Source organism: Stenella coeruleoalba (genome assembly GCF_951394435.1).
Source record: "Stenella coeruleoalba genome assembly, chromosome: 4".
Classification (NCBI taxonomy): Eukaryota; Metazoa; Chordata; class Mammalia; order Artiodactyla; family Delphinidae; genus Stenella; species Stenella coeruleoalba.
In genome coordinates, this window is record NC_137149.1 from 44,690,412 (window position 1) to 44,703,460 (window position 13,049).

Consider the following 13,049-nt stretch of genomic DNA (forward strand, 5'->3'; position numbering starts at 1 on the left):
GTCTTATGGCAGTTTTATATATGAATCTGAAACTTAGAAAATAGTTGAACCAGCTTATAAATGGTAAGTTTTGTGACTGGATAAGGTTGTGCAGGAAGTGTGTATAGAGACAACATATCTTGGACAAAAAGCCTCGAGAAAGTAAACATTTAAGGGATGGGCAGAATATATTTTTACTAATGCTGAATATTTTGTGTTTCATTTTAGAATGATGCTGAAACACTACAGAAGTGTCTTATTTTGTGCTATGAACTGTTGAAACAGATGTGCACTTCAACAGGTATAGGTGCAACCATGAATGGCATCATTGAATCTTTGGTATGTTGGTGCACTTTGAGGCTTTATTTTAGCTCGCGCCTTCATCATTTTATAAGTAATATGTTCCTTGGGGTTCAAAAGAATGAAAAGACGATTTTAAACATCTGATAAATATAAATGGTAAAAAAGAAAAAATAATACAGTGGCTGCTTCATATTGTGAGGATTAGATTAAGATAATGCATGTAAATGACCTGGTATATAAGTTATAATTATTCCTTTAGAAAATTTGAAAAAATTATTTTATGCTGGAAAGAGATGCAGAATATCTTCATTTTTTGAATAGTAAGAGGAAATACTGAGGTATATAAGGAATATTTAAGTACCAGAATCTTGCTGTGTAGAAAGACTGAGAAGGTTACATTGTAAGCCCTGTGAAGGGAATTTGTTTATTATTATATATTTAAGGACTTTACTAAAGTAACCCTTCATAGGTAATCTCCATTTTACTGACCAGAGGGATATAAATACCTCAAGCCTTTAGAACCACGTTGTCTGACAGAAATATAATGCAAACCACATGTAACTTTAAATTTTCTAGTAGCCACATTTAAAAATTAAAAAGAAATGTGAAATTAATTCTAATATACATTAATTTAAATATATTTTAATATATTTAACCCAGTATACCCCAAATATTATAATTTCATCATTTAATCAATATTTTATTGCGATATTTTACATTCTATTCTTCATACTAAGTCTTAAAGCACAATCTCAATCTGGACTAGTCATATTTCAAGTGTTCAGTAGCCACATGTGGTTAATGGCGACAGTATTAGACATGCAGCTTTAGAGTATTCTTTTTAATAGTGCTACTTATCCAAAGCAAATTTTGAATGTATCCAAACTCTTCCAGGATTCTCCCCAAATTGTTTTTACTTGGGATTAGTGAAAAACAGCCAATGAATGTGATCTAAAATCTAGTTCCTTGGATTGTCATGAGTTTCTAAATGTAGTAAAGAAAACCAATTATTGTTTATAACAGTCCAGAGCTGATTAAAACTAGATCTGTTAAACCGTTAGAATTTAGTTTTATTTTTAACAAAGCAGATATCTAGTGAAAAGTGATACTGTTAAAGTTCTGCTTGTATACTTTATGTCTGGTTCTATTGCAAGAGAATGATAAATGATGGTATAATTAATTGCACAATTGAAGTAGTAAATATGAAGACTTACATATATATGTGGGGAAACACTATTGAGGGAAGAAAGAACACAAAATTGAATGGTCATAATGATTTTAAGTATATAAAAACAATCTTCTAAAGATTGAAAGAGACTATAGAGGGATGTAAATGAGTAAGGTATTTAAATATAGGAGTTATAATATTTTAATGAAATTACTGTGCTTTAAATAAAAATCATATATTAAGTGAACAAATATTTATTGAACATCTATACACCCAGTGCTGGGGATAGAGTGCACATGGTGTACAGAACACATATAGACTGCCCTTTTTGGATCTTCCGGTCAAGTGAGGGGGGGCATCAATCAAATAAACAAGTGAAAGCTTATGCCATTGATAGTTGCTATGAAGAAGAGCTTTATGGTCATATGTGAATTTATGATAATGAGATTTCATCTATTTATGGAAGGTGACCTTGAGGTGATGTTTGAGTTAGACGTTAACTATGTGACAAAGAGGGAAGAATGATCTAGACCTACTCTCTTCAGTATGGTAGCCACCAGCCACATGTGGATATTAAAAACCTGTGGCTATTAAATCTAGTCCAAATATATATATATATTTATACATATTTATAAATGTAAAACTACATTGGGTTTCAAACACTTAGTACAGACAACAGAGATTATCTCAATTTTTTATAACATGAAAAAAGCCACAGCTAAAAAACAAATCTCAATTTTTTAACATTGATTACATGTTGTATTGATAATATTTTGTCTATATTGAGTAAAATAAAATGTATTAAAATTAGTTTCATCTTTTTCTTTTCACTTTAATGTGGCTACTAAAAAAATTTTAAATGACATACTTGGCTTGCATTATATTTCTAGTGGACAGCACTGAATGGGAGGCGTTGAAATCAGCTCAATTGAATAAACAGAGAGCAAGAGATAGCATGGTATAAGGTGATATTGGGAAAGACTACAGAATGAGGTGTATCATATATTATGTTAAGGGGTTTTATCTTTTCTATGAGCATTGGGAAGCAATTGAGTCAGTTTCGGCAGGTGGAGGGAAGGTATCTCATGATCAGACTATATTTTGCTCTGACTGTATTCTTCTGTTTTACTGATTTAATATTTACCTTTTTTTAAACCAAAAGTTGACTTTTTTGGGTTAATAGACTACATGGAAATGAAGTAGGTCTGCAAAATCATACAGAAATTTGCATTTTTTAAAATATACTATTGTAAATTTCTTATCCTAGTCAAAATTATTTTAATTTCTAATTCATTTTAGATTCTTCCTGGAATAATAAGTGTTCATCCTACAGTAAGAAATCTGGCTGTTTTGTGCTTGGGATGCTGTGGACTACAGAATCAGGACTTTGCAAGTAAACACTTTGTATTACTATTGCAGGTAGGATTTATCTTGTGATTAAAATCTTGATTATACTTCTTGAGATAAATACTCAATCTGTGGTGATTTTGCTAGTGTTATTAAGTTTAATTGATTCCAGGGCTTGATGATGATGATTATGGATGACTTTTAAGGGCTCAGTTTTTATGTTTTGATTTTTTTGTTATTAAAACTTTTTTGTAGAAGAAAGATGAAATGTCAATTATTTAAGGTATTTAAAAAATTAATCATATAGCAAATATTTATTGAGTGTATATTATATGCCCAACATTATTATAGACTTTAGAAAACAATAAGATAGGTAATGAAAAACATAAAAGTTGCTGTCCTAATGGAGCTTACATTTTAGAAGAGGAAATACACAATGAAAAATAAACAATATGTAGTATGTCAGATGGAAAAAAATAAAGCAGAGAAGGGGAATGAGGACTGGAAATAGGGAAAAGGAGCAGTTTGGTTTAGAAAGACCTCACTAATAAGTCAAAATTTGGGCTGTTACCAGAGGGAAGTGAGAATGAACTTTGTAGATCTGGGTAAGAGGTTTCCAAAGAGAGGGAAGAGCAGGGGAAGGGGTCCATCAGTAGGACTCTGCTTCACATATTAAAGGAGCGGGAGCTCATATGGCTAGGCCAGATTGAGCAAAGAGGAGAATAGTAGGAGAAATGATTTGCAGGCAGCTGGTCATCCATGTCTTCTAGGGATTTCTAGTCTGTAAAGATGTAGCCTTCACAGTGAATGAGATGGGAAAGAATTGGTAGTTTTTATTTTCTTTTTTTTAAAAAAATTTATCTATTTATTTGGTTGTGTCGGGTCTTAGTAGCGGCATGTGGGATCTTTTGTTGTGGCATGGGCTCTTCATTGCAGCATGCAGCCTTCTCTCTAGTTGTGGTGTGCGGGCGTTGGAGCACACGGGCTCTCTAATTGTGGCCTGAGGGCTCTAGAACACAAGGGCTTAGTTGCCCCGTGGCATGTGGGATCTTAGTTCCCCAACCAGGGATCAAACCTGCATCCCCTGCATTGGAAGGTGGATTCTTAACCACTAGACCACCAGGGAAGTCCCAGAATTGGAAGATTTTGAGTAGGGGATTTTTATGCTGTGACTGGATATAGTGTTGGTTAGACCATGGGTTGGTTGGCAAACCTTTTTTCTAAAGGTCTAGAGAGTAAATATTGTAGACTTTGCAGGCCATATGGTCTGTCTCAACTGCTGCTTTGCTGTGGTAGTATGAAAGCATCCATAGATGATACATAATTGAATAAGCGTAGTTGTAGATCAGTAAAACTTGTATTTATGGACACTGATACTTAAATTTCTTATAATTTTAGCATATAATGAGATATTTTTTAACCATTGAAAAATGTACAATTATTCCTAACTTGGAGGCTGTATAAAAACAGGCAACAAACTGGCCCATGAGTCATAGTTTGCAGATCCCTTATAGTAACTATAGGGATACAGTATGGAAGGAAGGATACTCATAAGGAAGCTATTGCAATAATCCAGGAAAGAGGTGATGATGACCTGGACCAGTGTTGTGATTACTGGGGTCATGAGAAGTGATGGTAATTTAAGTTTGAAGACAATGTCTATAGAATTTGCTGATAAATTTGATGTGGCGTGTGAGAGAAAGAAGTGGAAGAAAACAGGATTTTGGCCAGAATAACTGGAAAGATGGAATTGCCCTTTCCTGTGATGGGGAAAACAGAATAACAGGTTTTACGGCAGATAGGTGAGGTAAGGAGTTCAGTTTTGGACATGGTAAGTTTGAAGTTTGAGGTACAAGTGGATATACTGAATAGGCATTTTTAAGTGGGTTTGGAGATAGGAGAGAGGCCCAGGCTGGGGAGAGGAATCTGGAAGTCTTTATTCTATAATAGTATCCAATGCCTAGAAACTGGATGTTACCTGACAAATGAGTATAGTTGGAGAGGAGATCTCAACTTTATAGTTCCCTAGGCCTCAGGTAACATTTAAGGTAAGAGAGATGAAAAGGAACCAGTAAAGACCAAGGTGAAGTAGATAGTTAGGGGAGAGTGTGATGTCCTAGAAGGCAAGTGAAGATGGTATTTTAGAGAGGCCAGGGTGACCTAACTGTCTAATGCTGGTGACAGGTTAATAAGGATTCATTGTTGACCATTTTTGGCAAGTAAGGAAGTGTTTGGTGACTTTCATGTGCCCTAGTTTATGCACAGGGCAAAGCCTGTTGGAGTGGTCCAAAGAGAATTATGGGAGAGGAATTGGAGACAGCCAGTGTATACTACTCTTTCAAGATTTTATTTTGTTAGGAGTAATGGAGAAATGGAGTGGTAGCAAGAGAGGATATGGGGTAAAAAGAGTTTTTGGTTTGGTTTGAATTATTTGAGGATGGAGAAAATTACAGCCTGTTTGAATCCTAATGAGAATGACCCATTTGAAAGGAAAAAAACAATATAGGGAAGAGAGGGCAGTTGCTAGAGTGCTACTGAGTAGACAAGAGGGGATTAAGTCTAGTGTATCAGTAGAATGCATTTGACTTTTTAACTCCTTTGGACATGTTTTTAACATTTTTGGGCCTAGTTTTATTTGGAAAATATACTTCCCTCCACCTCCCCCTGTAAAAAGACAGTGTGATTCATGTAGCCTCTTGGTGTTGTCAAACGTAATGGGATAAAAAAGCTGCAAGGAATTTTAGTGCAAATTGCTTGCCAACAGGTGAATGGGAGTGCTTTGCATGTTCAACATGAAAATAACACATGACAACATGGATTATCATTTTTATGAAGATTATATTAAAAGACTCAACCAATAGTTGAATTTTCCCCCAACATAAAATCCTTATCTTGAAGCATCCTTTAATGTTGCATATGACATTGCCAAGAAAAAGAAAACATACAATTAGGGAGAAATTGGGGAAGTCATGTGTTCTGGAAATGGTCAAACTGTTTGTGACTTGTATCAAAGGAAGAAAATTAAAACCATACTTTTGTCAAAAGGCAGTCCTCAGAAATTTCATTTTGTTGTAATTTCCTTTTTTGGAGTACTTGACATCTAATCAGTTCATTTAATGTGCAAGGATTAAATTCCTGACAGTGCTTTGTTTATATTTATCATCGCATGCTTGTTATCAGAGAAAAATTTCTATTATTGTGAGATCCTTTTGGAAACTTAGAATGTCAAGTATTATCTTTAAAATGGTGTACAGTTTCTTTTCAAAGAAACTGGAAGAAAAATCTTGGTACTTTGTCCGGATGAATCATTTATAGTGCTTGGCCATACATCTGGTTTTGCTCCAGGATGAATGAATGAATCTCCCTGTGTTATACAAAGTCATTACTATTTATATCAGCAGGTACTGGCATGAGTGATTCTGGTAGTAATTCTAAAGGGAGTCTTGTTTACTATTTTGAAATCTATTGGCTTTATAGGTGCCCAGGAAATAAAATACTACATTTTCAAAGAGGTTTTGCTAAGAAATTAAACCAGTAAGTTCTCTATTTCAATTTCCTGGTTTTCTAGAGGATGGGTCATTAAATGCTAGATTGACCCCTGGTCATTACTTTTTATTTAAGTGGAAGAAAAATCTTACTAGAAAATTTGATAGTGAAGGGTTCATTTATGTCTAGCTTATTAAGTATAGCGCTTTTTACTCTACAAATGAGGTAAAATGTTCATTAAGATGCCCTATATACCATTATGAGTACTTCTGAAAAATTGTATTGAGAAGTTGTTGTTTTCAAGTAGAGGAGATTAGAGTTAGACAACTATATAAAATTTCTAGTACTGCAGCAAAAGAAATACCATAGAACTCTTTCCAAAGACACATAAATTCACTTGACTTTTAAAGATGAAATGTGGATTTGATCCTTTTAATTTTTGCTGACATAACATCAATAATAAGTGTTCTGGTCATTTCAGACAGAAGAAATTAATATGAATTTAATGCTTACAAGTGTCCTGGAGCATTAGGAAGCTATTTAATACTAACTCATACCCCATTTGACGGAGCTATAGGAGCCTTGATACTGTTTGCTCCTATATAATTTTCTGTAGTGAAAAAGAATTGTCAAAATCAAGTTCATGTGAAAAATAAATGAATGTTTCTTATCAAGACCATTCCATAATTTTACCTTAATTTCAAATCAAAACAGTTAATAGCAGCCTTGTCATAGAATTAAAATTTTTAAAAATGAAAGTTTAGGGGCTTTCCTGGTGGCACAGTGGTTGAGAGTCCGCCTGCCGATGCAGGGGACACGGGTTTGTGCCCTGGTCTGGGAAGATCCCACATGCCGCGAAGCGGTTAGGCCCGTGAGCCATGGCCGCTGAGCCTGCGCGTCCGGAGCCTGTGCTCCACAACGGGAGAGGCCACAACAGTGAGAGGCCCGCGTACCACAAAAAAAAAAAAAAAATGTGAATGATACCAGATACAAATGCAGTAAAATAAATTGTTTGTGGAATTTTGCCTATATTTTGACTGTTATTTTGAGGTGGGCTCTTATTAGGTCCTCAAAGGGGTTCGCAATCAAAAGAATTTAACCACTGAGTAGATTCAATTATTTATCTTTATAAAGGTATTTTCAGAGCTATCATTGGAAGATTTTAGATTAAGAGAAAAGAGCAGTATTTTGGGGGAGTAAGAAATCAGTTTTTTTTTTAAATCAAGTTTTAGTAATAGAAATTGACTTAAGAAATATATCCACACTTGTTAGAAAGGCAGGAGAGGGAAATTATTTCATTTAGAAATCTTAAATAAATATCCAATATTGAGAGCTATTGCTAGCCAGTGAGGGACTGAGAAGGACAAGGAAAACCAAGATGCTGTTGAGAGTAGCATGTTTAGAATTTGTAGTGAATAGTCATGACAGTACATTCTTATAAATAAGCATTTGGCTTTGGCAGATTTGCAAGTCTTGCCATAAGAAAGTATGTAATAGATGTGTCTTGAAATTTCCTTCAAAGTTTTGTAATTTTGAGCCATTTTTCTCGATTCATTCATTTGACCAACTTGTGGGTGATTTTTCTTCATTCTATGGGCTAAGCTGTATAGCCAAGTAGCTTATCAGTGACCAAAATTTAAGTGTATTAAAAAATATAGTAAATCTTTTCATAGTAGAAATATTCAGCTCTATTTTTTTCATGGCTTTGAAATTTGGTATGTAAGAATTTGGTTTTCTTAAGTCAGGATAGATTCATACAAGCTGCTGGGTTTTATGGATTCAGGATAGACTCATAGAAACTGTTGGGTTTTATGGTTCACTTTCTTTTGTAAAGAAGTCCAGTTCAATGAAAACTGAATTCACTATTAATGAAATCTGAATTTATTGAGCTAATAAGAAAAATTTCTTTAATGAAACTTGATAACCTAGAAGAGTACTGATGTTCCAATGAATGCTTTTCATTGGTTAGAATGTAATGTTTTTATCTTGATAGATGGCCCCAAACAATTGCAATATATTGAACAGTTTTTCTAGATCTTAAAAAAATAATAAAATCATAGTTAAACATATACTTTTTTGTATATAAAAGGAACAAATAATATAATTCAGCTTGACTTCAGGGATTTTTTTTGACTGAAGACAGAATTTTTCTGAAGGAAATATAAAAGTGTCATGGTCTAAATAAAAAAAATAACTAAAATAAACTTCTAAGTTTTAAAAAATATTTATGTAGACTTGACACTGTTGTTGCAGTTCGATTAATAATAAGATATATGTTAATTTTATGTAGCATAAACAATAAAAATATACCTAATTTGCTTTTGGTGGGGCATGTTTCGATTTAGGTTTTGCAAATTGATGATGTGACAATAAAAATAAGTGCTTTAAAGGCAATCTTTGACCAACTGATGGCATTTGGATTTCAACCATTTAAAACGAAAAAAATCAAAGCTATTCAAAGTGAAGGTGCAGAAGTAAACACTAATGAAGAGCAAGAGTCAAAAGAATCTGAAGAAGAGGCTGATACAGCCAAGAATGTTCTAAAACTACTTTCTGATTTTTTAGATAGCGAGGTAAGAAATAATCATAGCCCTATTATTGTGAAAGGTAATTGTCAGCATATATATGTTTATCCTCTTTGTAGTTTTTAGGCTGAAGTTTAAACTTGGCTAACATTTTTTTTAAATTTGCCTTTTGAATATTATAATTAAATCCTACTTTCACTTCTAATATATCTAATTTCTCACTATCAAATTACATTGTGTAGAGAATTGAAGTGTAAACAAAAATGAAATGACTGTTGGGGGGGGTTATTTTTTCATCTTTTTTCTCTGTCTTTGTGATCTGTGACTTACAAGTTTCCCCCCCAAGGGTCTTAAGAAATAATTTAAAATAATCTTACATTGGGTGGGTAGAAGTTCTAAGATATGATATGGGATTAGATCTCTTTCCTTAGGGTACTCATGAACTACATTTTTATAGCATATGTAAACATTTAAATTATAAAATTTTTATTTTTTTTGTTGAGGTGAAATTGACATTACATTAACAATTTTAGAGTGAACAATTCATTGACATTTAGTACATTAAAAATATAGTGTAACCACTGCCTCTGATTTTTAAAACATTTTCATTATCCCAAAAGGAAACTACCCATTAAGCAGTTGCTCCCTATTTCCCCTACCACCAGCCCCTAACAACTACCAATTTGCATTTTGTCTCTATGGATGTAACTCTTCTGGATATTTCCTATAAATGGAATCAGAAAATATGTGGCTTTGTGTCTGCTTTCTTTCACTTAGCTTGTTTTCAAGACTGTTGTGGCTTATATCACAAGCCTTCTTATGGCAGAATAATATTCCATTTTATGTATATACCAGAATTTGTTTAGCCATTCATCCATTGAAAGATATTTGGGCTGTTTCCACCTTTTGGCTATTGTGAATAGTGCTGCTATGAAGATGTATTTGTCTGAGTAGCTATTTTCAATTCTTTGGGGTATATTTCTAGAAGTGGGGTTACTAGGTCATATATTAATCCTTTTTTGTTGTTTTTAGGATTTTACCCCTGATCCCTATCCCAACTAGTTAATTAATACATCCTCACATATTTATCTTTTTTTTTTTTGAGTGAGAACATTTAAGTTCTCTCAGCAAATTTCAGTAATACAGTAGTGTTATCAGCTAGTCACCATGTTTTACATTTGGTGTCTAGAACTTATTCTTTTTTTTCTTTTCTTTTTTTTTTTTTAGGTATAATAGAACTGATAGTATACCCTTTTCCATATTTCACCCACCCACCAGTCTGTGGCAACCATTTTTTCTACTCTGTTTCTATGAGTTTGACTTTTAAAAAGATTCTGCATATGTCATATCATGCAGTATTTGTCTGTCTTTGTCAGGCTGTTTCACTTAGCATAATGTTCTCAGGGTCTACCCCTGTTGTTGCAAATGGCAGGATTTCCTTCCTTTTATGGCTGAATAATATTGCACTATATATCTCACATCTTCTTTATTCATTCATTGATTGATACGTGGGTTGTTTCCATATCTTAGCTCTTGTAAATAATGCTACAATGAACATGGGCATGCAGATATCTCTTTGAGATTCTATTTTCATTTCCTTTGGATATATACCCCCAAATTGGATTGTGTTTTTAATTTTTTGAGGAACTTCATTCTGCCTTCCAAAATGACTGTACCAGTTTACATTCCCACCAACACTGCACTAAGGTTCCCTTTTCTCCACATCCTTACCAACACTTCTCGTGTCTTTTTGATAAAGCCATTCTAACAGTGTGAGGTGATATCTCATTGTAGTATTGATTTGCGTTTCCCTGATGATTAGTGATATTGAGCAGCTTTTCATGTATCTGTCAGCCATTTGTATGTCTTCTTTGGAAAAATGTTTATCAATTCCTCTGACCATTTTTTAATCAAATTATTTGCTTTTTGCTATTGTGTTATATGAATTCTTTATATATAATTTTGGATATTAATCCCTTATCAGATATATAATTTGCAAATATTTTCTCCCATTCCATAGGTTGCTTTTTCATTTTGTTGATAGTTTCCTTTGCTGTGCAGAAGGTTTTCAGTTTGATATAGTCCCATGTGTTTATTTTTGCTTTTGTTACCTATGTTAAGGAGCTTACTATCCTGTTTTTTGTAGGCGTTTCATGATTTCATGTGGTAATTTCTTTAACTTTTTGAGGACTTGCCAAACTGTTTTCCATAGCAGCTGAACCATTTTACATTCCCACCAACAAACACTTGTTATTTTAAAATAATTTTGTTTTATTAATAAGAAAAAATTGTTAGTAAAAATTTTAGCCATCTTGTTTTGAATTGCCTTTCCCTAATAACTAATGATGAGTATCTACATGTGCTTTTTGGCTATTTGTATACCTTGTTTGGAGAAATATGTATTCAAACCCTTGCTCATTTTTAAATTGGGGTGTCCTTCGGAATTCTTTATATATTCTGGGTAGTAGATCCTTATCAGATAACTGATATGCAAATATTTTCTCCTATAGGTTGTCTTTTCAGTTTGTTAATAATGTCCTTAGATTTTTAAAAAGTTTTAAATTTTGGTGAAGACTAATTTATCTTTCCTTTTGCTGCTTGTGCTTTTGGTGTTATCTCTAAGAATACATTGCCAAATCAAAAGTCATGAAAATTTATCTCTGTTTTCTTCTAAAAGCTTTACTCCTTTAGCTTTTAATTTAGGTGGATTGGTGCATTTTCAGCTAATATTTGTACATGGTGTGAGGTAGAGGTCCAACTTCATTGGTTTGCCTGTGGACATCCAGTTGTCTGAGCACCGTTAGTTGAAGAGACTATTCTTTTCCTATTGAATTGTTTTAGCACCATTGTGGAGGGTGAGAGAATCAATTGATCATAGGAATATGGGTTTATTTCTAGACTCTCAATTCTTTTCCATTGTTTGTGTCCACCCTTGTGCCATTACCTGACTGTTTTGATTCATGTAACTTCATAGTAAGTTTTGAAATCAGGAAGTTGAGTTTTCCAACTTTGGTTCTTTATTTTCAGTATTGTCTTGGCTATTTGGGGTATCTTGCAGTTCCTTATGAATTTGAGGATTGGCTTTTCCATTTCTGGAAAAAAGTCTATTGGAATTTTGATAGGGATTGCATTGAATATGTAGATTGCATTGGGCAGTATTGCCATCTTAATGTTATGTTTTCCAGTCCATGAACTAGAATATCTTTACATTTATTTAGGTCATTTTTAATTTCTTTCAGAAATGGTATATAGTTTTCAGGGTACATGTTTTTTACTTCCTTGATTAAATTTATTCCTATATATTTTATTTTGGTTGCTATTGTAAATGGAATTGTTTTCTTAATTTCCTTTTTTGGATTGTTCATTCTTGTTGTATAGAAACTCAGCTGTTTTGTGTGTGGATTTGATTTCATATCCTGCAACTTGGCTGCATTCATTTGTTAGCTCTTGTACAATAGTTTCCTTGTGTGTGTGTGTGTGTGTGTGTGTGTGTGTATTCTTTGGGATTTTTTCTATAAGACCAAGTCATCTGTGAAGAGACAGTTTTAATTCTTCCTTTGCAATTTGAATGTCTTTTATTTGTTTTTCTTGCCTAATTTCTCTGGCTAGAACTTGCTGTACAATCTTGAATAGCAGTGGTTAAAGCAGGCATCCTTGTCTTGTTTCTGATCTTAGGGGGAAAGTTTTCAGTCTTTAACCATTGAGTATGATGTAGATTCTTCATAAATGCCCTTTTTTATTTTGAAGAAGTTATCTTCTGGTTTTTTTTTCCAGTCATAAAAGCATGTTTAATTTTGTCAAATGGTTTTTCTACATCAATTGAAATGATTATGTGATTTTTTTCTTTTTTTTTTTTTTGCCGTACGCAGGCCTCTCACTGTTGTGGCCTCTCCCTGTTGTGGCCTCTCCCGTTGTGGAGCACAGGCTCCGGATGTGCAGGCTCAGCGGCCATGTCTCACAGGCCTAGCCGCTCCGTGGCATGTGGGATCTTCCCAGACCGGGGCACGAACCTGTGTCCCCTGCATTGGCAGGCGGACTCTCAACCACTGTGCCACCAGGGAAGCCCATGATTTTTTTTTTTAATTGCTATGGTACATTACATTGCTTGATTTTCTTATGTTGAACCACCCTTGCATTCCTTGGATAAATCCCAGTTGGTTATGGTGTATAATCTTTTTAATATGTTGTTGGATTCCATTTGCTAGTAATTTATTAAAGATTTTTACATCTGTATTCATAAG

At 33.7% G+C, this 13,049-nt stretch overlaps 1 protein-coding gene across 1 annotated transcript in view; it reads left to right on the forward strand.

Annotated features, from left to right (window-relative positions):
- The window catches only part of NCAPG (non-SMC condensin I complex subunit G), a 47,876-nt gene that overhangs the window by 22,363 nt on the left and 12,464 nt on the right, over positions 1-13,049 (forward strand). The window contains exons 12-14 of the mRNA XM_079920932.1: positions 208-318; positions 2,750-2,869; positions 8,629-8,856. Of these exons, the coding sequence (XP_079777058.1) occupies positions 208-318; positions 2,750-2,869; positions 8,629-8,856 (459 nt within the window). The remainder of the gene's footprint in view (positions 1-207; positions 319-2,749; positions 2,870-8,628; positions 8,857-13,049) is intronic.